General features: G+C 43.4%; 3 protein-coding genes across 4 annotated transcripts in view; 2 read left to right on the plus strand and 1 right to left on the minus strand.

Moving 5' to 3' along the window:
• The window catches only part of LOC121768023 (nucleolin 1-like), a 29,019-nt gene extending 13,070 nt beyond the window's left edge, over positions 1–15,949 (plus strand). The window contains exon 7 of the mRNA XM_042164363.1: positions 14,570–15,949. Coding sequence (XP_042020297.1) covers positions 14,570–15,821 — 1,252 coding nt within the window. The 3' untranslated portion in view covers positions 15,822–15,949. The remainder of the gene's footprint in view (positions 1–14,569) is intronic.
• Positions 15,950–16,812: 863 nt separating this feature from the next.
• On the minus strand, positions 16,813–19,566 carry LOC121766568 (MAP3K epsilon protein kinase 1-like). Its single transcript, XM_042162837.1, has 5 exons — positions 19,319–19,566; positions 19,083–19,217; positions 18,435–18,840; positions 17,539–17,653; positions 16,813–17,218 (listed from the first exon to the last, which is right to left on the minus strand). Exons 3-5 carry the CDS (start codon positions 18,743–18,745, stop codon positions 17,084–17,086), a joined length of 561 nt encoding a protein of 186 aa, XP_042018771.1. The 5' UTR covers positions 18,746–18,840; positions 19,083–19,217; positions 19,319–19,566; the 3' UTR covers positions 16,813–17,083.
• Positions 19,567–20,736: 1,170 nt separating this feature from the next.
• On the plus strand, positions 20,737–25,013 carry LOC121768159. Of its 2 annotated transcripts, none has more exons than XM_042164540.1 (5): positions 20,737–21,109; positions 21,837–21,971; positions 22,801–22,857; positions 23,435–23,569; positions 24,637–25,013. In XM_042164540.1, the coding sequence occupies exons 1-5, from the start codon at positions 20,852–20,854 to the stop codon at positions 24,700–24,702; spliced, it is 651 nt and encodes a 216-aa protein (XP_042020474.1). In that variant the 5' UTR covers positions 20,737–20,851; the 3' UTR covers positions 24,703–25,013. The 2 variants fall into 2 exon arrangements, with proteins under 2 accessions (XP_042020474.1, XP_042020475.1); XM_042164541.1 differs by lacking the exon at positions 20,737–21,109 and adding an exon at positions 21,234–21,426.
• The last annotated feature ends 537 nt before the right edge of the window (positions 25,014–25,550 follow it).

Genomic DNA, 25,550 nt, shown 5'->3' on the forward strand with positions numbered 1-25,550 from the left:
CAAAGTACACCGCATACTCCTCATTCATCATCGAATACTTTACGAGTGGCAGACCCTTGGTTGATAGACCACCTTGCCCAACCCGACATGTTCCTGTTCCTCCTCGTACCGGAATTCACAGGAGATCTCCATCTCCTCCATACCGAAGAGATGTTCTGGGTTCGCCATGTTACGGAGCATTGAGACTCCGTTTCTCGGACGATATCACCCGACTCCCCTGCCCACAGAACTACCGAACTCCTCGATGACTTATGACGGGTTAGTGAATCCTTCATGATTCCTGGACGCTTCAGCATACATGGCGAACCAGAGGTCTCAATATGTGTCCAGATGCTGCAAGCTGTTTCCGCGAGATGCTATCGGGACGCAAGGTAAGGTGGTCGATAGCCTCCCCAAGGCAAGCATTAATCTTACCGAGATCTAAGGATGCTTGCACAGAGGTTCTTTCAGAAACGGAAGCCCCGAATCACTTCGGCTCAGCTGCTTTCTATACGTCAAGGTCCCGCGAAAGATCAGCGACTTTATGACGAGATTCCACAAGGAATGCCTACAAGTAGATGATCTCAATGATCTACTTGTCATTTCGGCATTCCAAAATGGAATCCTTGCCAGGAGCTCTCTACAGAAAGCTCGTGGAATGCAGTCCGCAAACAGCTCAAAAGATGTGGGACATTGCGGACCAGTTCTCCCGAGCCGATGAGGCAGACCGTCGAAAACGGTCTTTAGACAGCTCATCCCGAGGAGACAGGAGGAAGCCCGATCATAGCGATCAGGGACATCCTCGCCGAACTCCTTTTGAAAGGATTCAAAGGACTCCGGTGCAAGACCGATTGGGGCCACGTCTCAATCCTGAGAAGCCGCCCGCTCAGTTCGTACCATTGAACAAGTCAAGAGCGGAAATTTTCGAACTACATTCCGATATGTTCGAAAACCAAAGCGGATGCGAAATCGGCCGCGCGCCGACCTCAGGATCAATATTTGCTCCTTCCATCAAGACCACGGTCACGACACCGAGGAGTGCCGACATTTGGCTTCAGGTATTGATGCTCTTGTGAAAGCAGGGACATTAAAAAAATACCAAAGCAAGCAGCCGAAAAAGAACAAAAAGCAGAGAGGGTGCGAACTGCGCTCCTCAGGATCCGAAAAGGCAACAGGATCCCGAAGACGATGACGAGCAGCAAATGAGATGTAATCCTGACTATTGATGCTCTCCCTGCCGGGAAGACTAAATCGTCCCTGAAGTCAGAGCGCAGAGGCTTCACATCGAGAGGAGCCAACGCAATAAAAGGCTGAAGCAGGAACGAAGTGATTACATTTTCAGATGCAGATCCCGTCCCGGCATCTCTCCTCATCAAGACGCTATTGTCAATCCAAGCCGGAGTGGCAAACAAAACTGATCCACAGAGTGTTTGTGGATACAGAGCGTCCGTCAGCATTCTTTTTAAAGAATGTTTCGATAAACTAGAAGTGGATCCAGCTCGGCTTAGTCCGGCACCACTTCCTCTGAAAAGTTTCGCCCAGGAGGACACCCGCCCTGAAGGTATTATCGCCTTCCGATCACGGTGGGAAAAGCGCCTACAAGCTCCAGTACGATGATCGAGTTCTTTGTGGTAAAAGCTCGGTCTCCGTACAACATCATCCTGGGAAGAGACTGGCTCAACGCAGTTCGGGCCGTTTGCTCTACTTATCATCTCACCATCAAGCTCCCCACTAAAGGGGGGATAAGCGGTCATCCGAGGTGATCAAAAGAGAGCAAAAGAGTGTCTGCAGATTGCGCTTAAAAGTGCCGAGCAATCAGATCGGCTCATCATCAAGCATAGCAATCACAGCAGCCGGAGTCAGAGGCAAGCGAAATGACCGAAGTCCACAACCAGAGCCGAACTCAATGACCGTTCAGTTATACGAAGATGATCATCCAGAACGGTCAAGATCGGTTTTCGCGGGGAACGCCTCTACTCCGGGAAAAGACCATCCAGCTCCTCAAGGAGTACAAAGATGTCTTTGCATGGTCTCCGTTGGACATGACCGGAGTGCCCTCTGAGGTAATCACTCATCGGTTAAATATTGATCCATCAGTCCGGCCTATAAAACAGAAGCAAAGACTCTTTGCGGCAGAAAGAAATCAAGTCATCCATGACGAAGTCCGCCAATTACTGAAAGCGGATGTATTATTCGAGGTGAAATATTCCCTCTTGGGTGGCCAATCCTGTGATGATCAAGAAAAAAGAAGGAGGATGGCGGATGTGCATAGATTTTACCGATCTAAACAAGCACTGTCCTAAAGATTGCTATCCCCTTCCAAACATAGACAAAAAAGTAGAAGCTTTGATCGGCTTTCGAAATTTTCTGTTTTTCTTGATTTATACAAAGGCTACCACCAAGTCTTAATGGATGAGAATGATTGCTCCAAAAACGGCTTTCATTACTGACTTCGGCATCTTTGCTTATAAAAAGATGCCGTTCGGTTTAAAGAATGCCGGAGCCACATATCAAAGGATGGTAGATAAGCTTTTTCGGCATTTGATCGGAAAGGAGGTTGAAGTGTATGTTGACGACATAGTCGTTAAAAGCAGAAGCACTTCGGAGTACGAAGACAATCTCAAGTCCACTCTCAACGTGCTCCGAAAAGCCAACCTCAAACTCAATCCCCAAAAATGTACCTTTTTGGTAGATTCGGGAAAGTTTCTAGGTTGTTGGGTTTCAAAGGAAGGACTCAAGGCAAATCCGCTAAAAGTTCAAGTTGTTCAGAACATGGCAATGCCGAAGTCCATACATGATGTGCAAAGGCTAACTGGATGTCTAGCCGCACTGAATAGATTCCTTTCCCAAGCAGCCGAAAAGCAAATGCCATTCTTCAAAGTGTTTAAAGAAGGCACCAAAGTTTGAGTGGGGAGTCGAGCAGAAAAAGGCTTTGACGAGCTCAAAAGTTATTTAGCCGAGCTTCCTATTCTCTCTGCTCCAACAGATGCTGAAGTGATATTCTTATACTTAGCGGCATCGGATCAGACCATTAGCGCGGTGCTTGTACGAGAAGAAGGCCTAAAGCAGCTTCCCATCTACTTTACAAGCCGAGCATTAAGAGGTCCAGAAACAAGGTATCAACCTCTGGAAAAAATTGCTCTGGCATTAGTAAATGCAGCAAGGAGACTGCGGCCATATTTCTATGCTCACAAGGTATGCGTCTTAACCGATCTTCCACTTCGGCAAGTTTTGACCAAGCCAGAAGCATCAGGCAGAATCGCCAAATGGGCCATAGAGTTGGGAGAGAACACTCAATCGAATACCTACCTCGGAAAGCCATCAAGGGACAAGCCTTGGCAGATTTTCTTGCAGAAGCAAAGTTCGATCAAGCAATCCCTGTCATTGCCGAACAGAAAAATTCTACCAATGCCGAACTAGCACAGCCCCTGGAATCCGAAGTAGAGCCACCGGACTGCTGGAGCGGATTCGTAGATGGAGCTTCGAATAAAACGGGAAGTGGAGCTGGTATTTTACTTATCGCCTCCCGACGGACACGAGGTAACTTACTCACTTCGGTTCTTATTCCCAACTACTAATAATGAAGCCGAATACGAAGCTCTCCTTGCCGGACTCAAGCTAGCGCAAAGTCTATTTATCAAGTCTCTCAAAATCCATTGTGATTCACAAGTCGTAGTGAATCACATGTTGGGTACAAGTGAAGCCCGTGATGAGAGGATGAGGAAATATTGGGACAAAGCGCAAAGCATTAGCCGAAGTTTCTCTTATTTTCGGATAATCCGCATTCCCAGAGCGGAAAACAGCCGAGCAGATATTTTAAGTAAGTTAGCCTCATATCCAAGTTCAAGGGTGGAGGAATTGATGCACAGAAGCATTGATGAAGCTGAGGTACTTTCAGTAGCCAGCTCGCCGAACTGGATGACGCCGATCTTACAGTATCTAGATCAAGGACAACTGTCCGAGGATAAGAGAGAAGCTCGGAAAATCACATGCCGAGCCCTTCGGTACGAACTTCATGGAGGAGTCCTATACAGAAAGTCCTACCTTCAGCCGTTATTGCGATGTGTAGGGCCAGAAGAGACGGACTACATCCTTAGAGAAGTTCATGAAGGATCTTGCGGTAGCCACATCGGAGCTAGAGCTTTAGCTAAAAAAGTTCTGAGATGGGGGTATTATTGGCCAACTTTGGTACAAGACGCAGTGCAGCTCGTCAAGACATGCACGAAGTGCCAAATCCATGCAAATATCCCAAAGATGCCGCAGACCGATCTATATGCTATGCTAAGCCCTTGGCCTTTTATGCAATGGGGCATAGACATAGTGGGACCACTACCACAAGCTCCTCGGCAAATGAAATTCCTTATCGTTGCCGTGGATTACTTTACAAAGTGGGTAGAGGCTGAACCATTAGCTACGATAACGAGCTCGAAGGCATTGGATTTCGTCTGGAAGAACATAGTGTGCCGATTTGGCATACCCCACATCCTCATTTCGGATAATGGGACTCAGTTCACCGACAAGACATTCAAGAATTGGTGCCAAGAGCTGAATATTCAACAGCGGTTCACTTCGGTCTCCCACCCACAAGCAAACGGACAAACGGAGGTAACAAACCGTATCTTGGTGAAAGGGTTAAAAGCTCGGTTAGAACAAGCCAAAGGACAATGGGTAGAAAATCTCCCTCAAGTCCTATGGTCCTACCGAACTACACCCAAAGCCTCCAACGGTGAAACTCCGTACAGTCTGGTGTACGGCACTGAAGCCGTGATTCCAGTTGAGATCGGCGTACCCAGTCCCCGAACTCTAAATTTCTCCTCAGAAATGAATGATGACGGACTGAGAGCCGAACTAGATCTGGCCGAAGAAAGAAGAGAATTGGCCTGCATAAAAGCAGCCAAGTACAAGGAGCAAGTAGCCCGGTATTATAACCAAAGGGTGAAAAAGCTGCAATTTCAAGTGGGAGATCTCGTCTTGAGAAACAACGAAGTAAGCCGAGCAGAAAAGCTGGGCAAACTCGAACCCACATGGGAAGGTCCATATCGGGTGTCAGAAGTCCTCGGCAAAGGGTCTTACAAATTGACTCACATGTCAGGAGAACAAGTACCCCGAACATGGCACATTTCCAACCTCAAGAAGTTCCATTTGTAAGAGACAGTCCGGTCAGTCAGTCTTGTGTCTAGTTCGGTCCTAGAGGTATGTGCTTTCTTTGTGCTTGTTCGTCCTTTTTTGTCTATGTGCGTTTGGTTTGTCTATGTGCGTTTTGTCTGTCTATGTGCGTGTCGTCTCTTACAAATGTTACTGAGGTATCTTGTTCTTCGAAGGCTGATCCCCTTCTTAGAACATATATAAGCCAACGATTGTGAGTCCAAGCTTCTAAGGAGGATACAAGACCACAATTCAGCTTAAGAAACAAGCAGTTCGTCTGAAACGAACTGCAACAAAGGGAAAGTCCGATCCACGCGATAAAACTCGCCGAATTAGGACAAGGGAAAGTCCGATCCACGCGATAAAACTCGCCGAATTAGGACAAGGGAAAGTCCGATCCACGCGATAAAACTCGCCGAATTAGGACACAAGCTTAGTCCGGTCTAAGAAATTTACTTCATAAGACCAAAGACAAGTCCGGTCAAAGAAGTTTACTTCATAAGACCAAGGACGAGTCCGGTCAAAGAAGTTTACTTCATAAGACCGAGGACGAGCACGATGAAATTTTTTCGCCGAGCTGTAAATACGCAGTGTTAGAAGCGAAATAAAAATTTCATTTATCAGAATGCCGAAGTGACTCGCTTCGCCGAAGTGATTCACTTCGCTTTTCGGGGGGAGTAGTGATGGGGTACGTACTAAACAAGCCCAAAGCCCAAGGAAGAGTATCAGTTCGGCATTACCAAAGAGTTCGGCCCCAGCCTACAGCTCGGTAAAAGCCGACCAATCAAGCTCTACTCTCAGATCGGCAAAAGCTGCTCGGCAATAGTTCAGCAGTTCGGTCTCAGTATTCGACCGAACTGGGAGATAGTCAACTCATGCAGGATAGTGGACCAAACAGAGAGATAGTGGACTCATGCAGGATCTCATGCAGGATAGTGGACCAAACAAAGAGATAGTGGACCCATGCAGGATCTCCATGACCTCCACGACATCCACAACCATCATTAGTGGTGATGCAAGCCACGATCTTAGTTCAATGTATAAATAGAACTTAGATCAGATAGACAGGGGTCAAGTTCTCTAGAGATCAAATATCAAATAGCAAGTCTGTATTGTAAGCTGTAGAAAACAGATCAAGCAATACAACTCTGCCCTCTTTTCTTCCCGTGGACGTAGATTTACCTCAGTAAATCGAACCACGTAAATCTCTGTGTCGTGATCTGTATTTTCCTGCATTCATCACCATCAAAAATTCGCCAAACCATCATATTACATGTTCTTTTCACCGTGTGTTTATCTCCCCTGTGCCTTTTCAAATCTTTTTAATTAATTTAACAAGTTGATGGCTTCAGATCATGAAATCTCTGGAAGAGCATTTCAGTTCTTGTGGTGAGGTTTCAAAAGTTTCTGTTCCAAAAGATCAAGATGGTTGTGCTAGAGGGTTTGTATCTCCTTCTCCTCATTACTGCAAAATTGCAAGCTCACTTTTTTATTAGTTTTTGAATCCCTAAAATAATCATAGATTCATGTAGATTGAGGACGTCTCTGTAAATAATTGTTTCAGTAGTTGATTGAAGTTCTTGGATTTTTTATGGTTTTATCACCACCAAAGCCAGTCCCTGTTAATTGTGTGACCCCTACACAAAGTCACAAACATTTCTTATCTGACTTGCATACTTGGCAGATAATATCACTTGAAGCAAAGATCTAGAAAGCCTTAAACTATTCAACCACTTTTTAATGGCCCCTCTTTTTAGGGTAATTTAGACGTGTACCTGATTTGGCTATGCAACTGAAACATAACCTTTGGCATTCTACACCCTTAAAACAGAACATCGTTGCAAGTAACATCCTCCTGCTTCTGTTCATTTTTTCTTGGCATTATGATTGCACCATGATGGTTGGGCGAATTTTTGATGGTGATGAATGCAGGAAAATACAGATCACGACACAGAGATTTACGTGGTTCGATTTACTGAGGTAAATCTACGTCCACGGGAAGAAAAGAGGGCAGAGTTGTATTGCTTGATCTGTTTTCTACAGCTTACAATACAGACTTGCTATATGATCTTTTATGTCTAGAGAGCTCCTTTTTCCTTCTGATCTAAGTTCTATTTATACATTGAACTAAGATCGTGGCTTGCATCACCACTAACTAGGTCGTGGCTTACATCACCACTAACTAGGTCGTGGCTTACATCACCACTAAGTATGTCGTGGATGTCGTGGAGGTCATGAGATCCTGCATGGGTCCACCACGAAATAGATCGTGTAGTGGAGGTCGTGGAGGTTCTGCATGGGTCCACTATCTCCCAGTTCGGTCGAATACTGAGACCGAACTGCTGAACTATTGCCGAGCAGCTTTTGCCGATCTGAGAGTAGAGCTTGATTGGTCGGCTTTTACTGAGGTGTAGGCTGGAGCCGAACTCTTTGGTAATGCCGAACTGATTGGTTGGCTTTTACCGAGCTGTAGGCTGGGGCCGAACTCTTTGGTAATGCCGAACTGATACTCTTCCTTGGGCTTTGGGCTGATGGGCCGTCACTGCTATTGGGCTTGTTTAGTACGTACCCCATCACTACCCCCCCCGAAAAGCGAAGTGAATCACTTCGGCGAAGCGAGTCACTTCGGCATTCTGGATAAAGGTACGGGGGAGGCTGACGTCAGGGGACGTGCCTTGCGCGTGACTACATTAAATGCGACAGTAAAATCCGGCCGTTGAATCCTGAAAAGGTGGGATTCGAAACGGTGCGATGATTTTGAAATCTTCTCCGAATCTGATAAATACGTCCTTTCTTCATCAGTTGAACACTTTTGCTATTGCTTCTTCTGCAATCTCTCTCTTTTGCGTAAAAATTTCCTTCCGCTTTCGAGAATTTCTTCAGAATTTCTTCAGACTTTCAAAGAGTAAGAACCATGTCTTCTTCTTCTTCTTCTGAGTCAGGTAGCGGTAGGAAAGGGGATAAGGGGTCTTCTAGCCGGAAGGAATCCGGGGAGAAGACCGTAGAGTATTTTCACAGCATCTTGAGTAAGGATACTGTGATATCCTTACACGAAAAATATTTTTTTCCTGGGGGGAAGGTTGCGATTCCCGACGACCTTCATAGGGCTGACTCGCCGCCGGAGGGTTACGCCACCGTTTATGAAGCCGGCTTGGAATGCGGGCTTCGTTTCCCTCTTCCCCCTGCCTTTGTAGAGCTGCTAGATTTTTTTCAACTCCCTTTAGGTCAGGTGACTCCGAACTCTTGGAGGCACTTATCGGCCTTTGCTGCCGAACTGCGTAGGCTAGACAAGGATCTGTCTCTGAGGGCAATCCTTAATTTTTTCCAGTTTAAGAGAAAAGGATCTTGGTTTTACTTGATCCCTTTACAGCCTTTTAGGGCCTTCTGCAAAACCAAATGGCCGAAATGGCAAAACCGCTTCTTTTTTTATAATAGGACAGCGGCTCCGGGCTTTCCCTGGAGAGGGCCGAAGTCCGTGATTCCTCATCCTCGGTTAGAACCGTTGGCCGAGCTCGAGGGCGAGCTCAATAAGATTCCTATGATTAGGAAACAGTACTCGGAAACTGAGCTCGTCAAGGGCGACCTCGTGTTCAATATCTCGTCTTCGGACGAAGAAACTGAGGGTGAGGATTTCTTTTTTATGCTTTACTGCTTTAGCGGCGAAAACTAACCTTGTTTCCTTGCTTTTCGGCAGTGAACATGCTAAACAAGCTCGGTCGCAAATCCTCCGAATCTAAGGAACCGGAGAGGCCGAAAACCAGCAGCTCGGCGCCTGATGCCGAGAAGAATCCGAAGAGGCAAAAGACCTCTTCTTCGGATCCAAAAAAGCCGGAGTCCACTTCGGCAAAGGGGAAGGGGAAGACCCAGAAGCCCCCGAGAGCGCCAGAGAAAGACGTGGTCTTGGCGCCTCCTTCGGAAAATATCTGTGAGCCTTTTGCATGGCCCACGGACTTCGCCGAGGTGAACTTTCTTCTTGATTTTCTGGCCTTGCTTTTTTTCTCTGTATTTTTTGTAGCCCCTCTGTTGACTTTTTGCTTTTTCCATTTTCAGAGGAACGATATGCTCTCCAAGCTCGTTGCCGTCGAACTCTCCAAAGCGTCCAACGACTATGCTGAGATGCAGAGGAAGTTGGCGGCTGCTTGTCACCGGGCCGAGCAGGCTGAGGCAAACTTTGAGAAAGCCAGAGCTGCTAGGATTTCGGCCCAGGATGAAGCTCAGTTTGCCAAAAACCAGCTCGTCATCCAGCGAGAGCAGACGAAACGGAGGGATGCGGCCGCCGTGGTTGCCCAAGGGGAGGTTCTCCGTGCTTTCGCGGAGAAACTCTTTCTGAGCAATCAATTTTCGGCCTTTGTCGGTGATCTGCTGAAACTGATGACCGATAATGCCGAGCAGGGTCCCGAAGTCATCCTGCCGCTGTACGGCCGAGAGATAGCAGCTCGGCTTCAGAGTCTGCCGGTGCTTGAGGAGCTTGCTTCGTCCTCGGTCCTGCTTTCTGCAGACCAAGTTCGTAGTTGCCGAGCTGACCGCGATGAGAACATGGAGGCTATCTTTGCCTCCATAGGGTCAGTTTCACCCGCTCCAATTTTCCATGGAGAGGGTGAGACCGAGCAGCATGAGCGGCAGACCGGCGATGAGCAGGCCGAGCAGGAGGCGCAGCAGATCGACTACGGTGGCGCCGAGCAGGCTGGGGAGAGCAGGGAGGCCGAGGCTGAAGCTGAAGCAGACAAGGAGAAGGAAGCTGAACCTCACCGAGAAGGCGGAGACGAAGCTGGCGGAGTATGATTTCGTCTCCCTTCTCTTAGTTTAGTTTCTTCCTTCTTGTAAAACGGCCTTGAAGCCCTTGTGTAGAAAAAATTTTTTCTTATGAATGAAAAAATTCTTCTTTCTGCTCTTGTGTCTTCGTATAGCCTTTCGTACTCTCTTTTACTCCTGTTGTGGTTTACTACCTGCTCAGTAATCTGAAATGCCGAACTGACATAGCTGCTCTATATTCTGAACTCTTAAGGAGCTGGAGGTACTTCACTGGAAGCGGCTGTACTCTTCGGCTTTAGACGAAGCTGAGAAAAGAGCCATAGCTGACCAGGTGAAGAATGACGAACTCTTGGCTCGTTCAGTGAAGCTGGAGGCCGACAATAAGGACTTAGAGTCCGAAAAGAAAGATCTGGAGGCCGAGCTGAATACCGCCGTCGCTGAGAGGACTGCGTATGAGGATTTCATCTGCAGGCGCGGGGGAATGACCATCTCTGAAGTTCAGGAACGAGTTGACGAACTGTGGGAGGAATATCATGTACTCCGGAGGAACAATGCGCTGGAGAGCTCGGTTTGCCAACAAGTCGTGAATTCATTGCGGCGCTATGCTTCTCGGTACGACATCATTCTTTCCCGGCGTCCTTCAATCGAGAGATTCCTTAGGCATTTCCCGCCAACAGATGCTCGCACTCCAGCTCAAACTTCTGATTCACTTGCTCAAAATCCTACTCCAAGTCAGCAACGAACTCAGGAACAACCGGAGACGTCAAGTCGAGGACGGACTGAAGTTCGCAGAGGAGCGGTGACTATGAGTGAGCAAGATCGGCAAATGATTCGTGAAGAGACTATTCGCCGCCGAGGTGCTAGAGCTTCTCGGGCTCAGGGAAGAGGCGGCAGGTCGATCAGAGCATCTCGTCAACCTGCTTATTCTTCAGCTGCCCGGAACGCCCGAACTCGGCTTCATGGGGATTTTGTGAATAGGTGGCTCAACTTTAGCAACCCTGGACAGTAGAATAGTCCTTTGTAATAGCGTAACGCCATTTTGTAGGGTAGCGGAGTTGTATGCCGAACAAGATTTAATAAATGAAATTTTCATTTCGCTTCTAACACTGCGTATTAACAGCTCAGCGAAATAATTTCATCGTACTTGTCCTCGGTCTTATGAAGTAAACTTCTTTGACCGGACATGGTCCTCGGTCTTATGAAATAAACTTCTTTGACCGGACTCGTCTTTGGTCTTATGAAGTAAATTTCTTTGACCGGACTAAGCTTGTGTCCTAATTTGGCGAGTTTTATCGCTTGGATCGGACTTTCCCTTGTCCTAATTCGGCGAGTTTTATCGCGTGGATCGGACTTTCCCTTTGTTGCAGTTCGTTTCAGACGAACTGCTTGTTTCTTAAGCCGAATTGTGGTCTTGTATCCTCCTTAGAAGCTTGGACTCACAATCGTTGGCTTATTGTTGCAGTTTGTTTCAGACGAACTGCTTGTTTTTTAAGCTGAATTGTGGTCTTGTATCCTCCTTAGAAGCTTGGACTCACAATCGTTGGCTTATATATGTTCTAAAAAGGGGATCAGCCTTCGAAGAACAAGATACCTCAGTAACATTTGTAAGAGACGACACGCACATAGACAGACAAAACGCACATAGACAAACAAAACGCACATAGCCAAGCAAAACGCACATAGACAAGCATGAAAAACAAGTAAAAAACAAAGCAAGCACATACCCCTAGGACCGAACTAGACACAAGACTGACTGACCGGACTGTCTCTTACAAATGGAACTTCTTGAGGTTGGAAATGTACCATGTTCGGGGTGCTTGTTCTCCTGACATGTGAGTCAATTTATAAGGCCCTTTGCCGAGGACTTCTGGCACCCGATATGGACCTTCCCATGTGGGTTCGATTTTGCCCAGCTTTTCTGCTCGGCTTACTTCGTTGTTTCTCAAGACGAGATCTCCCACTTGAAATTGCAGCTTTTTCACCCTTTGGTTATAATACCGGGCTACTTGCTCCTTGTACTTGGCTGCTTTTATGCAGGCCAATTCTCTTCTTTCTTCGGCAAGATCTAGTTCGGCTCTCAGTCCGTCACCATTCATTTCTGAGGAGAAATTTAGAGTTCGGGGACTGGGTACGCCGATCTCAACCGGAATCACGGCTTCAGTGCCGTACACCATCGAGTTCGGCTCCGGTGTGACTTCGGTCATTTCGCCTGCCTCTGACTCCGGCTGCTGTGATTGCTATGCTTGATGGTGCCGAGCTGATTGCTCGGCACTTTTAAGCGCAATCTGCAAACACTCTTGCTCTTTTTTGATCACCTCGGATGACCGCTATCCCTCCTTTAGTGGGGAAGGAGTTCGGCGAGGAAGCCTCTGATCGCTATGATCGGGCTTCTTTTTGTCTTCTCTAGATGAGCTGTCTAAAGACCGTTTTCGACGGTCTGCCTCATCGGCACGAGAAAACTGGTCCGCAATGTCCCACATCTCTTGAGCTGTTTGCGGACTGCATTCCACGAGCTTTCTGTAGAGAGCTCCGGGCAGGATTCCATTTTGGAATGCCGAAATGACAAGTAGATCATTGGGATAATCTACTTGTAGGCATTCCTTGTGGAACCTTGTCATAAAGTCGCTGATCTTTTCGTCGCGACCTTGACGTGTAGAAAGCAGCTGAGCCGAAGTGATTCGGGCTTCCGCTTTCTGAAAGAACCTCCTGTGGAAAGCATCCATTAGATCTCGGTAAGATCTAATGCTGCCTTGGGGGAGGCTATCGAACCACCTTCTTGCGTTCCCGATAAGCAGCTCGGGAAACAGCTTGCACATGTGGACCTCATTGAGACCCTGGTTCACCATGTTATACTGATAGCGTCCCAGGAAGTCATGAGGATCCACTAACCTGTCATAAGTCATCGACGGAGTTCGGTAGTTCTGTGGCAAGGGAGTTCGGGTGATATCGTCCGAGAACGGAGTCTTCAATGCTCCGTACATGGCGAACCCGACATCTCTTCGGTATGGAGGAGATGGAGTTCTCCTGTGATTCCGGTACCGAGGAGGGACAGGAACATGTCGGGGTTGAGGATTCTTCTTCCTGGAAGACACGGCACTACTGCGGTAGTGACTTTCATGTCTGGATGAGGAGGGAGAATCCACCGTTTTCGTCTCCGGCTTTTGGCCCTTTTGCAGGAAAATTAAGAACTCTTCCTGCTTCTCGGCCAAAAACAACTTGACAGCCTCGTTCAAATCGGGCTGCTGGGAAGACTCGGTGCGATGAGTCTTTGAGCGGTTTGTTCCTTCTCCGTGAGAACTGGAAGTAGATTTCTCCCGAGGCTGTTTTCCAGACCTGCGGGCTGGACTAGCTTCCTCATGGTTATCACGAACGGTATTATGGGTGTTACGTGATCTGGTATGCATTTTTTTGGTGGATGAGGATCAAAAACTCGCTTTATCACAAATTTGGTTCTCTGTTTCCCACAGACGGCGCCAGTGATGGTTGGGCGAATTTTTGATGGTGATGAATGCAGGAAAATACAGATCACGACACAGAGATTTACGTGGTTCGATTTACTGAGGTAAATCTACGTCCACGGGAAGAAAAGAGGGCAGAGTTGTATTGCTTGATCTGTTTTCTACAGCTTACAATACAGACTTGCTATATGATCTTTTATGTCTAGAGAGCTCCTTTTTCCTTCTGATCTAAGTTCTATTTATACATTGAACTAAGATCGTGGCTTGCATCACCACTAACTAGGTCGTGGCTTACATCACCACTAACTAGGTCGTGGCTTACATCACCACTAAGTATGTCGTGGATGTCGTGGAGGTCATGAGATCCTGCATGGGTCCACCACGAAATAGATCGTGTAGTGGAGGTCGTGGAGGTTCTGCATGGGTCCACTATCTCCCAGTTCGGTCGAATACTGAGACCGAACTGCTGAACTATTGCCGAGCAGCTTTTGCCGATCTGAGAGTAGAGCTTGATTGGTCGGCTTTTACTGAGGTGTAGGCTGGAGCCGAACTCTTTGATAATGCCGAACTGATTGGTTGGCTTTTACCGAGCTGTAGGCTGGGGCCGAACTCTTTGGTAATGCCGAACTGATACTCTTCCTTGGGCTTTGGGCTGATGGGCCGTCACTGCTATTGGGCTTGTTTAGTACGTACCCCATCACACCAATTGCTATAGGGTGACTGGCCTGTTTAGTTTAGTTCTATCTTTGTCAACATACACCCGATATTCCTCTTCAATGTTTCTACTACACCCATAAAAAAGGATATCTACTTATTCTATCATTTTTTTGCTTATTACAAGGCTTAGGTAATTATAAGCTTTCAACAATATAATAGGATGGAAATAAATAAAATTTCCTTAAATGGCCTGTTATAGTCATCTTATCAACATTTGCTACCAAAACCTGCCAGATTAACAGTATTGGCCTATTATTTGGTTCTCTTTTTATTTACCTTTTTTGTGATTAGATGATTGCTTCAGAGTTCAGTCTTTTAGACAGTGGGATTTCACACTTATTTAGGTGATACTACTTGTTTACATATCCTTGGATTAAGGTCATCCAAACAATTTAGTGACGCCACTAATTAGATTTTAACCTATAGAACTCTAACAATTTTTTTGTATTGTGCCTTCTGTTATTCAATTTCACTGTTGTATATGCCACTGATTAAAGTATTGCCTTGTCTGTTCACAGTATTGCATATATAGAGTTCAAGGAAAGGGATGCTTTTATCAGAGCATTAGCATTGCATGGATCTGAATTTAGAGAGGGCATCATGTCTGTGATAGAGGCAAGGCCAAGAGGTGATAGTCAAAATAGCGTTGGCAGTAGCAGATGCTGTGAGAGTGAGAGGATTGGTGGGAGGCATGGTTGGAACAACTTTGGCGGAAGAAGTGGCATTCGTGAGACTGGTGCTTGGTCTGGAGCTGGTTTTGGGGGGCAGTTGAATGGAAGAGGTGCTTCAAGCCACTCCAGTGGAAGAGGTGTTTGGGGGCACTCCAATGGAAGATATGCTACTCGCGGCTCCAACGTAAGAGGTCCTTCGTGCGAGTCCAGTGGAAGGGGTGTTTGGGGAGATTCCAATGGAAGAGGTGCTTGGGGGAACTCCCGAATCTTCAATGGCAGAGGTGCTTCGTGCGACACCGGTGGAAGAAGACGTGATTGGGGGGTCTCGAATGGAAGAGGTTGGGGGAACTTCAATGGAAGAGGTGGTTGGGGGAATTCCAGTGGAGGAGGTGCTTGGGCAGACCCCAGTGGAGGAGGTTCTTGGGCAGACTCCAGTGGTAGAGGTGTTTGGGGCAACTCCAGTGCCATGGGTGCTTCACACAACTCCAGTGGAAGAGGTGCTTGGCGAGACTCCAGTGATAAAGGTGTTTGGAGCAGCTCCAGTGGAGGAGGTGCTTGGGGAAACTCCAGTGATAGAGGTGTTTTGGGCAACTCCAATGCCACAGGTGCTTCACGCAGCTCCAGTGAAAGAGGTGTTTGGGGCGACTCTAATGCAAGAGGCGCATTGCGCGGCTCCAGTGGAAGAGGTTTGTGGTGGGGAGGCTCCAGTGAAAGAGGTGCTTCACGCGGCTCCAGTGGAAGAGGTTTGTGGTGGGGAGGCTCCAGTGAAAGAGGTGCTTCACGCGGCTCCAGTGGAAGAGGTTTGTGGTGGGGAGGCTCCAGTGAAAGAGGTGCTTCACGCGGCTCCAGTGGAAGAGGTTTGTGGGGTGGCTCCAGTGAAGGAGGTGCTTCGCGCGGCTCCTGTGGAAGAGGTTTGTGGGGCAGCTCCAGTGAAAGAGGTGCTTCGCGCTGCTCCTGTGGAAGAGGTTTGTGGGGCGGCTCCAGTGAAAGAGGTGGTTGGAGCAACTCCAGAGGAAGAGGTGATTGGGGGAACTCCAGTGGAAGAAGTGGTTGTTGGAGCAACTCCAGGTCCAGGGGAAGAGGTGTTTGGCCGGAATAGAATGGAAGAGGTATACTGGGCAGCTATACTGAAATTAATGAAGTTGGTGGAAGTGGTGTTTGCATTGGAGGTGGTGGCGGGGGACAAGGAACTCCAACCGATCCAATTATTTCTTCACCTGAAGCTGCTATAGGTATGACACATACTTTTTCTCTATCCAAATTCTCTGTTTCATTTTCTCAAAATGAAAATATTTCTTTCATAATTCTATTTACATACGTGTTCTGTTTCCGGTGGTGCCGCTATCCTATTTCATGAACATGCTAAACAATTTGTATCTGTCGCGATCTTTGTTAAGAGAACGCATATGGAACGTGATTTCATGGTTTCTTTCACTGCTTTTTTTTTTCTTTTTTCTATATGATATTTAATGAGCAATAATAATATTTTTTGTGCAGGAAATAATACGTCACTCAATAATGAAGGCGAGGTCGGGGATCAGATTATAAACTAGAATTCATGTATATCAGGTAGGTGTGGTCTTACTATTGGCTTTGATTTATACCACGAACATCCAACATATATTTTGTTTTGTACCAACAATGTGGTCTTTTGGAAATATGATCATATATAATCAAACTATAACTTAATTCTCCATTTTGTCTTTGGCATCCATCACCCATTTTGTTTTGGACACAGTAATATCAACTCGGGTTGTAAATAAAGAAATCTATTCGCTCTTGATTTGATTACAGTTTATTTAGTGACAAATTGTATTACTAAATTTCTAACCTAACTTAATTTATCGTAAGAAAATGATAAATACATTAATATTTAATAATTTTAGTTTTAAAATTTCGATTGATGTGGCAAATGAAACTCGAGACTTAGCTCGTTTGTCAAGTGTGGCACACTTTTCTTTGTAAGCTGTTACATCAGCAAGGTGTTTCGGCAATTTGAGTTTATCAAATTAAAGGCAATAATATGAACTATACTGGAAATATGATCCAAAAGATGGTCGTATTTCACATTTTGTACATGATACAAGAGGAAAATTAAAATATACTAATATTAGATAAGATTACACATTGCGTTGCCACATCAGTTTTGTTTGTAGAATAAAATAATTACAAAAACTTTGATGGGCATGAAAAATAAAAATTATCCAAAACACCAAAGAAAAAGACAAGAAAAGAAACAAAGCAAAACTACGATTGGTAATAAGATGTGAAACTTCACAAGCGGAAAAAATAAATAAAGAAAATTTACATTACAAAACGGTATTGATATGTAGTGCTTTAAGGAGTGAAGTGGCCATTTGTTTAACCAAAACTTGGCCCCCAGAACTCTGTCCATCTCTCCTCTCCTCTCCTCTCCTCAATTAAATTCTTAAGCTTCTGAGGCAGATCGTTCTCCACAATCAGTTGCTTGGGACGCGGGTGGTGCTCATATACAGCCTGCGCAGCATCAAAACAGTACAATATGAGCCTAAATAGAGACACTCATTCGATTTCCGTAGATAAATGAGAGCAGTGGAACATGCTAGACAGGAGAAACATTTTTTCCATGATAGCCACTGTGTACATTATGTGGTAGTGTGAGAGTGCTGTCTGATATAAATGGTAAATTAGCAATTATAGTTTTACACAAATTCCCCTGCAACACCTACTAGTAAAATAATAAAGCACATAAAGTTTTCCTAAATTTAAGGACATTCAGTTTTACTGAAGACTGATTTTTCTTGACATAGCACAATATGGAAATATAAGTCACGTACCTTTATTAACTTAAGCAAATTCAGACGAGCTATTGCATCTGGATGATCAAGTCTCAAGATTAGCAGTGGTGTCAGTCCATTAACTGCCAGAGTAGTATTTATTCGAGAAGATTTCCTGCATCATAAACCTTTGTGAGATGCACTGAATAAAGGCAGTGATGAAATTGTCACTAGATGCACCCCACTTGCAAATGAGTAGCAAATCAACAGAAGGTGTGCATATATTGAAACTAAACCACTTCCCCAGATCAAATATATATCCTATTCCCCAGACAGGAAGGCTACAACCCACATCACTTTAACTGTTCCCATTATATAATTCAAAGAATGTTAGTTTGGTTTGAGATCCATGGTTGGAGTTAAGTTTAATTACTGTGGTATTAAAGTGGGTTGACCAAAATTCTGGAGGAAGTGGGTAACACTTTCGAAATAAACAAGAATAAATTTCGGTGGTCATGAAAAGTGGGTACGAATTGCACATGCATAAATTGGACTTATAGACGATACTAAAAAAATTTCTGGAAAGGCCAATGACACTTCTGCAGTATTTCAGATGCAAATGGAACAATTGTACCCCACTTCTATGTACAGGGTGTTACTCGCCAATACAATACTACTTCATTCTCTCTTCCCTAAATCTATTCGTATTTTCTACAGAATGCAGTTTTATTTCAGCCTAGACCCTAGTACCAAATTAGAGAAGGAAATAAATGCTAGTAATTCTCCTGTAATTGTTTTCCATAGCTAATTCCAGAAAATTAACTCCTTGAGAAGTTATGCATCAATTAGCATATTCAAACGAAGCTAAAGATTATATCTGTAAGAACAATATAATCATGCATGAGGGAACATGAGATATAAAATACATAAGATAACAGATATGACGATAGACATACGTGATAATTTTCAAGAATGGTTCTAATATGTGCAAGAAGTGTTGTTCTGGACAGCACTGGAAGAACTTGACCAATTTCTGGATGGCATCCTTTTTGAGCAAAGCTTGCTCTACTTTCCTATTCTCATTGTCGTGGGCCAAGCAAACAGCAATAGAATCTAGTGAAGTCACCGACCAGATATTATCTTCAAGAAGGCTCAGATACACATCCAGTCCTCCATGGGCTCGCAACTGTTCCCTCGAATTTCTTGATGCATGAGCCATATCACATAGCAAAGGTAAAGCATACTGTCTTAGAGTAGAATCTGACATGATGAAATGCAGTAAGTGGGGAATGATCCCATTTTCTGCAGCCTGTTCCTGTCTCCTCTTATTTATCTTACATAGGTTGAATAGTGCATTAAGACCTTCAGCAAATGAAAGAAGACAGACAATGTCTAATGAGAAAGATTTAAGTATACTGTAGGAAAGATAAAATAGTTAACAACATTAAGAGCTCAGTTTCAGCAGATGGAAAACGACGTCATGCAATTGAAAAGAAAATCAGCATAGAGTCCGAATTCATGGAAGTCACAATCGAGGGATAAAAAAGACCAAGTTTTAGCCACATTAACTAAACAGTTTGTGAATTTCGAAGGATAATTCAGACCATAATGATGTTGAGATCCTCCTGAGCAATGTTCTCGAGGGAAACTTGCTTGATTGCAACAAAATCTCCATTTTCCAAATCCAAACCCTTATAGACTCTTCCATAAGCCCCTTTCCCGATCTCATCTCCAAGCATCTAAATTCAAAATTAATCCAGAAAAAATATCCATCACTTACAGTAGAATAACAAAAGCATTCATCACAAAATTGAGCTCAAGAGAGATTGTAACAGCTTACATATTTGTTGTCAAGGGTTTTTGATTTGTGGAAAGCGGAAGTCGTCATTTGCCGCGCCATCTCCGAGAGTTCTAACAACAATGGAGCCCTAATTCGCGAAAAATTATGCCTCCATTCAAAGATACGTAACATAGAGAATATAAATCCGCGACAAATTGATGAAACAGTTGACAGCGGAGTGTTCTAAGGAGACTCTCTGCCGTTCAGTTCCGCGGCGGAGGACAGATGGAGATGATCGTGTATTCATTTCTGAGTTTTTTTTAACACATCAATTAACAGATAAATTAAAGGGCAAATTATCCAAGCGCCTTGGCCTAAGCGGCACTTGATACCGCGTCCATCCTAGAGGTCACGAGTTCGACCCATCTTGGGGATTAATTTCCTCTGGGAGTTCTTGAGTCACTGGCCTAGACCCAAGAGTTGGGGGAGGTAGCTTGTTCATGGCATAGCCTGGACCCTTGCTTGGGAGAGGTAGGAAGACTCGTTCCTACCCAACCCGACAACGAACCGAGACGGGTTGTTGAGTCACTGGCCTAGACCCAGGAGTTGGGGGAGGTAGGAAGACTCGTTCCTACCCAACCCGACAACGAAGCGCGTCTCGGTAGTAAGACGCTTCACCTCCTACCGTTAGGTCGGGGATCCGAGTCATTTCGGGGTAGATGGAGAACCATCGTTGATCTTCCTTTAAAAAAAAAATTAAAGGGCAAATTTGTGTATTGGTAATGGGGTGGGGGGTTAATTAGTCATTTTCAATGTATAATTAAATTTATAAAAATATTTCAACTAAGTAGTACTCCTCCAGTAATTAGATACTAGGGCTGGCAATTTTTGACACGACACGATAACACGACACGAACCGGCACGAAAATAATGGGTTTGTGTCAGAGCTTATTGGGTTCGTGTCCTTATTGGGTCGACCCGTTAAGGACACGAAAATTTCGTGTCGTGTTCGTGTCGTGTTCGTGTCGGGTTCGTGTTATCCGTTAACAATACGTGTTCGTGTCGTGTTCGTGTTATCCGTTAACAAATAATATTTTAATATTATTAATTCTTATTATTTTCATTTTTAATAGGTTTAACCGTTATCAGGTCGTGTTGTTATCGAGTCGTTATCGTGTCATCTCGTGTACGTGTTGTTATCGTGTCGTGTTGACCCGAATTGGTTCGTGTCGTTAATGGATTCGTGTCGTGTTCGTGTCGTGTTCGTGTCTGAGGGTTTCGTGTCGTGTTCGTGTTCGTGTTTGAGGTTTTCTTAACGGGTCGTGTTCGTGTTTGTTGTTATCGTGTTCGTGTCGTTATCGTGTCGACACGATAATGACCCGACACGCACGATTTGCCACCCCTATTAGATACTACTAGTTGACGCCATATGGAAATGCGACTACATAACTTACAAGTTTCAGTTAGTTATTGACGCAGAGTCTAAATTAAAAGTTAAAATTAATTTTCCTGAGGTCCTCATTTCTCCAGTCTCTCTCCTGCATATTGTTGAAGTGGTTAACGGCCAAACAGCTGATATCTCAACTTCCAGAGATGACTAGTATCTTGGCGAGCCGGCCTCCAGCAAGGCTGCCGGCGACTGGAGACACTTTTGCCGCTGTTCTGAAAGCTGCTGATTGCAGAATCCTCTGTTTCGGGTATTCGAATTTGGAAACTCACATCCGCACGCGTACGACCGGCGGTCCTACGCAGCCGCGCCCTAGGAATTCGTGCGTCGTTTTCTCCGGTAAATTGGACGATAGTGTTGAAGGCGATGATGCCTCTGAGAGGGAAGAAAGCGGTAGTGATTCTGTGAGTCGAGTTTTTTCCTTTCTTATGTTTTTACTTTTACTTTCCCTTTCCCTTTCCCTTTCCCTTTCCCTTTAAATAAATGTCCAAATATTGAAATTAAGCTTTAGAGAAGCATAAATGAGTGGTTAACACTACGACCTGAACTCCCGTTGATACTTTTCCGAAGCTTTTTAGCTTCCTAGTGTCCTATTTTGTGCATATGCTTGATAACAAAATATTTGCGGTTTGGCAGCTAGTGTAACGCTTTTAATGTATAGCTCTGATATTTGCTTTTGCAGCCAATCATGAATCTTGATGGAGACGGTAAAGTTTATAATGTATGTTTTGTGATATTCATTCTACATGAGAGCATAAGGAACCATATTTACTTATGATGCAGCTATACATTGAATTTCATACACACTCCGATAAAACTGATATATCCCACATATTAGAGATTTATGGTGGTCACGAGTGAAGTCGTGACAGGTTAACTGTCCCTCCACACAAATCATTTGAAATTGTTTTATTTATATGTTTATAAACAACAGTTGGAGTATCATAGCCTTTTTTCTTGTATATTCCCAATCAGTGTAAACTTAATTTGTTTTATCTGTAATCAGCACATGACACCTAATACTTTTCCATACGGGTGGCTAGAACATATATCAAACCTTTATTATGGCTTCTACTTGTCTATGTTCATTGGCGAACTTATGGAAAATATATGATAATTTCTGGTCTTCAGGTTAACAGTGACCTAATCAGGGAAGAGCTTGAAAAAATTGTTGGGAGAGATGATTCCAGTTTCAACGGGATGGATCTTGCAACTCTTATACGGAACAGATATGGAAGGTCTTATGATGTGCAACTAATTAAGAAGGTCTGTTCAGTGTCAATTAGTCTATTTTTATGCAGTTAGGAAGTACATTCACTTCACCATGAATGAGCAAAGCCTAATCTGACCATGCACAAAATGTCATATGATCCTAATTGAAACCATTAAGCATTTCCTATTAGTTTGAGGTTGATCTTTTTATTTTATCCCATAGAATGTATGGTGGATGGTTGCATTCACTCTTCCTCATCAAGCATGTTGACTATACAATTATGTGAAGTTCATGTAAACAAATGTTGATCCACAATATAAAGTGAACTGATTTATTAAGAGGAAATAATCAGTTTCCTCCTACTGCTGCGCTACATATTCTCATTCTCATGTAGCCTGCACACATGTTTTGATATACAGAACTATCCCTGGAAGTGTACTAAAGTTCTCTTGGATGTGTTATCGTGAATTGATACAAATCAATCCTATAAACTATTATGCGGTGTATTGAATTCACACACAATAGCACTAGCTGCCAAGATGGGTTTGACTGTTTGAGTGGAGTTTTTGAATTTACTTGAACTTCACAAAGAAAAAGGTAGGATCTTTAAAGTTAGTAATAAAGTATATCGACCTAATTTGGAAATTGAATTATTCACTCTGTAGTAATTCTGATGTAGAAGGATTGATGGTTTGAAAATTAAAGTCTCACAGAAGTATCAGTGCTCTGCTATATTTCACATTTCCTGCTTCTTACAAATGAGAAACCACAAATCTTAGCAACTTTTTTTTATGAATTTCTGATGTTCTTGTGTATAGCATTTAGAACCAAGAGCATATATTTGTGATCTCCAGAAGAGTAAATTTTGGTTCTCCAATACAGGAATTCATGGGCAGAAACCTCCTTGCTTTAAATGTCATGTGGAAGTACATGGAGCAGGTCAGTTGCTTTCTCTGCATTGGCCAATATTAGATTAGGTTGTTGTTGTTTCCTTATGCCGCAACCACATGATATTTATTTTTTGGTGAAGTGACTGGTTACACTTGATGATTTGATGCACCCATCCACAAATAAGAAAATTATTTCTAAGCACTCTTACCATAAAAATTGGCAAACTTTGCATGTCTTAGATTTAAATAACATTAACGTTGCTCCTGCTTGACTCCCTTTCTCAACTACTTTTAACTCAAGCTTAGTAAGTATTTCACAATAAAACCTACTATGTTATGTGGAAACATTGAATTTTTAGGTAGTTATACATAGCACTTTAAATTTATATTTCTCTTTAGAAGTGTTTCAAGACAATAAGGATGGAAGTTTTGCATTGGTAAAGGATGTGCGCATCATCATTTATACTTGCAATGACACAAATGAGGTGAATTAAGTAAATAGTAGTACCATCATATTCCACTTTAAAAACCTGTCATATACAGTTTGCCTGGGTGAATTAAGTAAAGTTCTAGTTTGTTTTCTTTGTCATCTCAACCTCAGCTATGTGTTACTTGTTCCGTCATAGAGATCATTCCCATTGACTGAAGAAGAGTATATTTTGAGACTTGATGATGTGGCAAATACTTTGAAATGTTGGGGCGCTGTCTCACATATCCGGAACAGTCTTCAGAAGGTGAAAGAACGGCCTCGGATTGGCAAGGTAAATCCCTGGTTTTTTTAATCTCTTATTTCTACTGCCAACAAGTATCATTCCTTACACCTTGCATGTCTAACTTCTCCTTAACGTATATTTTCCTTATTCCTTTTTGTCCATCTCAAAGTAATAGCCAGCTTACCATGTAAAAGGTGGCATTATATTCCATTTTCCTTCAATATATCCCTACTTAATCTTATTTGCTAGTATTAACAATCTTTTGCTTTGGATGAAGTAAATAAGGTACGGTAGGAAAATTGTGTTAATTTTACTTTTCAAGTACAATAAATACATTTTCTTAATGTGTAAAAAGGATAAGATGACTTCACTTATGGGATGGAGGAAACAGTTTAGTTAAAGAATAGTTGAGATCTCAAGTATTTCTTTCATGTTGTGGCCCTAAATCTTTTACATACAAAAATTGTGGTAGTCTTGGATAACGCATTCTCCAGTAAACTTATACTCCACTTCCAAGGTTCTCAAAAATTGGACATACGTATTCTTTTTTGAACTAATCACTTGATGCTTGGTATTCGACTTCTTGTTTCAAATTCGAAAACTGCTATCCATAAGCTGCCAGAAATTTTTTCTCCTTTCTGCCTAATAGAGTGTAGTGCTTTTGAATGGTCTTCGCTATAGGTGGATTAGTCCAAGGGTAACTATCCATTTATAATCTCATAAAAGCCAAAAATTAAGCTTCGGAAGAGCACAGTGGGAATCAAACTTGTTTTCAAGGAAGAGTAAGGATGGTCAGTTACACTGGTAGCCTGATTACTTAATTTATGCATCATCATGTGTACGGACTTGCTATTCTTGTGCTCAGATACCCATACGGGAAGGGAAGTGGAGGATTATTTTTTTGTATCGAGTGTTTCTAATTGGACAACGACTTCTCACGGAGACATTGTTAGTCTAAGCATGTGAAATTTCACGGCATTTACAGAACGTTCATTATGCACAGTTAGATCAGTTGTGGTTGTTTAAGCATATGCCATAATACAATGTGATTTAATGTGTGAGTTAGGAATTAATGTTATCGATCTGATAGCCTCAAATTTGTGCATATTGTGCAGGCCGTAAGCATCTTCATAGATATGGACGAGTCTGGGGGGCGAGCAAATGAGTGGATATACAAGTAGGCCATTCCAAATCCGGTGTATCTTTTTTAACTGTTGCAGGTGCACTATATATGTATGCCACTGGCAAAGCTGGGACACGTTGGTTACTGCTTTCAGATCGTAACATTGAAGGCCTGCTTGATGCTGGTCAATATATCTGGCGATGGTGTTGGAGGTGAGCACATCAGCAAAAGTGATTAGCAATACTTGTGTTTAAAAGTGTGTTATTCTTTCCTTTTCTTTGTAAATCCAAAATGACAAGTATATGTTCTTACACGACAAATAATTGGTACACTCTATAATTTAGTGTTATTTATTAATTGTTGCTTAAATACAGATTCTACAACTTCAGCTGTAAATGTAATCCCCCCCCCCCTACAAATTGAAAGGGTCACCATTTTAATGTTTTCAATGAATGAGTCCATTTACTATTGTAGATTGTGTTGATTTATATGACGCATCTCCAAAGAAGAAGTGTGCCATATTTGAAATAAATCTGAATTAGCACTTAAATTTCTAGAGGGGTGCAACATTTGTGGTATCAACATTCACTAGTGTGCCATATTTGAAATTATGTGAAAGATTACGTTATGGTATTTGAAATAGTGTCCAATAAGTTGATAATAACCTAAGCTCAGTATCCTGTACAAATTAATATGCAATTTTCAATTTGGAAAATGCAAATACAAATTTGGGTAATATTTCAGCAATTAAGAATGTGTTTGGCTGAATTTATAAGCTCTTGAATGAAAAAATAAACTTCTATATAAATCATGAGTTCTCCGAACATAAGTTCGTCAATCTTCGTGGTAATTACATGATGCATATAAAATGCTTTCCTACTGCTTCATGTCTGTACAAACAATTTA

This window comes from Salvia splendens, chromosome 15, assembly GCF_004379255.2.
Source record: "Salvia splendens isolate huo1 chromosome 15, SspV2, whole genome shotgun sequence".
NCBI lineage: Eukaryota > Viridiplantae > Streptophyta > Magnoliopsida > Lamiales > Lamiaceae > Salvia > Salvia splendens.

Excerpts from the sequence above, each read along its gene's own strand:
- LOC121766568 (XM_042162837.1), bottom strand. The coding sequence starts at position 18,745 with ATGTCAGATTCTACTCTAAGACAGTATGCTTTACCTTTGCTATGTGAT. Across the intron at positions 17,654-18,434 it reads CCATTCTTGAAAATTATCAC|GAAATCTTCTCGAATAAATA; the intron begins GTATGTCTATCG and ends TTTATGATGCAG. Across the intron at positions 17,219-17,538 it reads ATTTGCTTAAGTTAATAAAG|GCTGTATATGAGCACCACCC; the intron begins GTACGTGACTTA and ends GATGCTGCGCAG.
- LOC121768159 (XM_042164540.1), top strand. The coding sequence starts at position 20,852 with ATGACTAGTATCTTGGCGAGCCGGCCTCCAGCAAGGCTGCCGGCGACT. Across the intron at positions 21,110-21,836 it reads AAGAAAGCGGTAGTGATTCT|GTTAACAGTGACCTAATCAG; the intron begins GTGAGTCGAGTT and ends TCTGGTCTTCAG. Across the intron at positions 23,570-24,636 it reads AACGGCCTCGGATTGGCAAG|GCCGTAAGCATCTTCATAGA; the intron begins GTAAATCCCTGG and ends CATATTGTGCAG.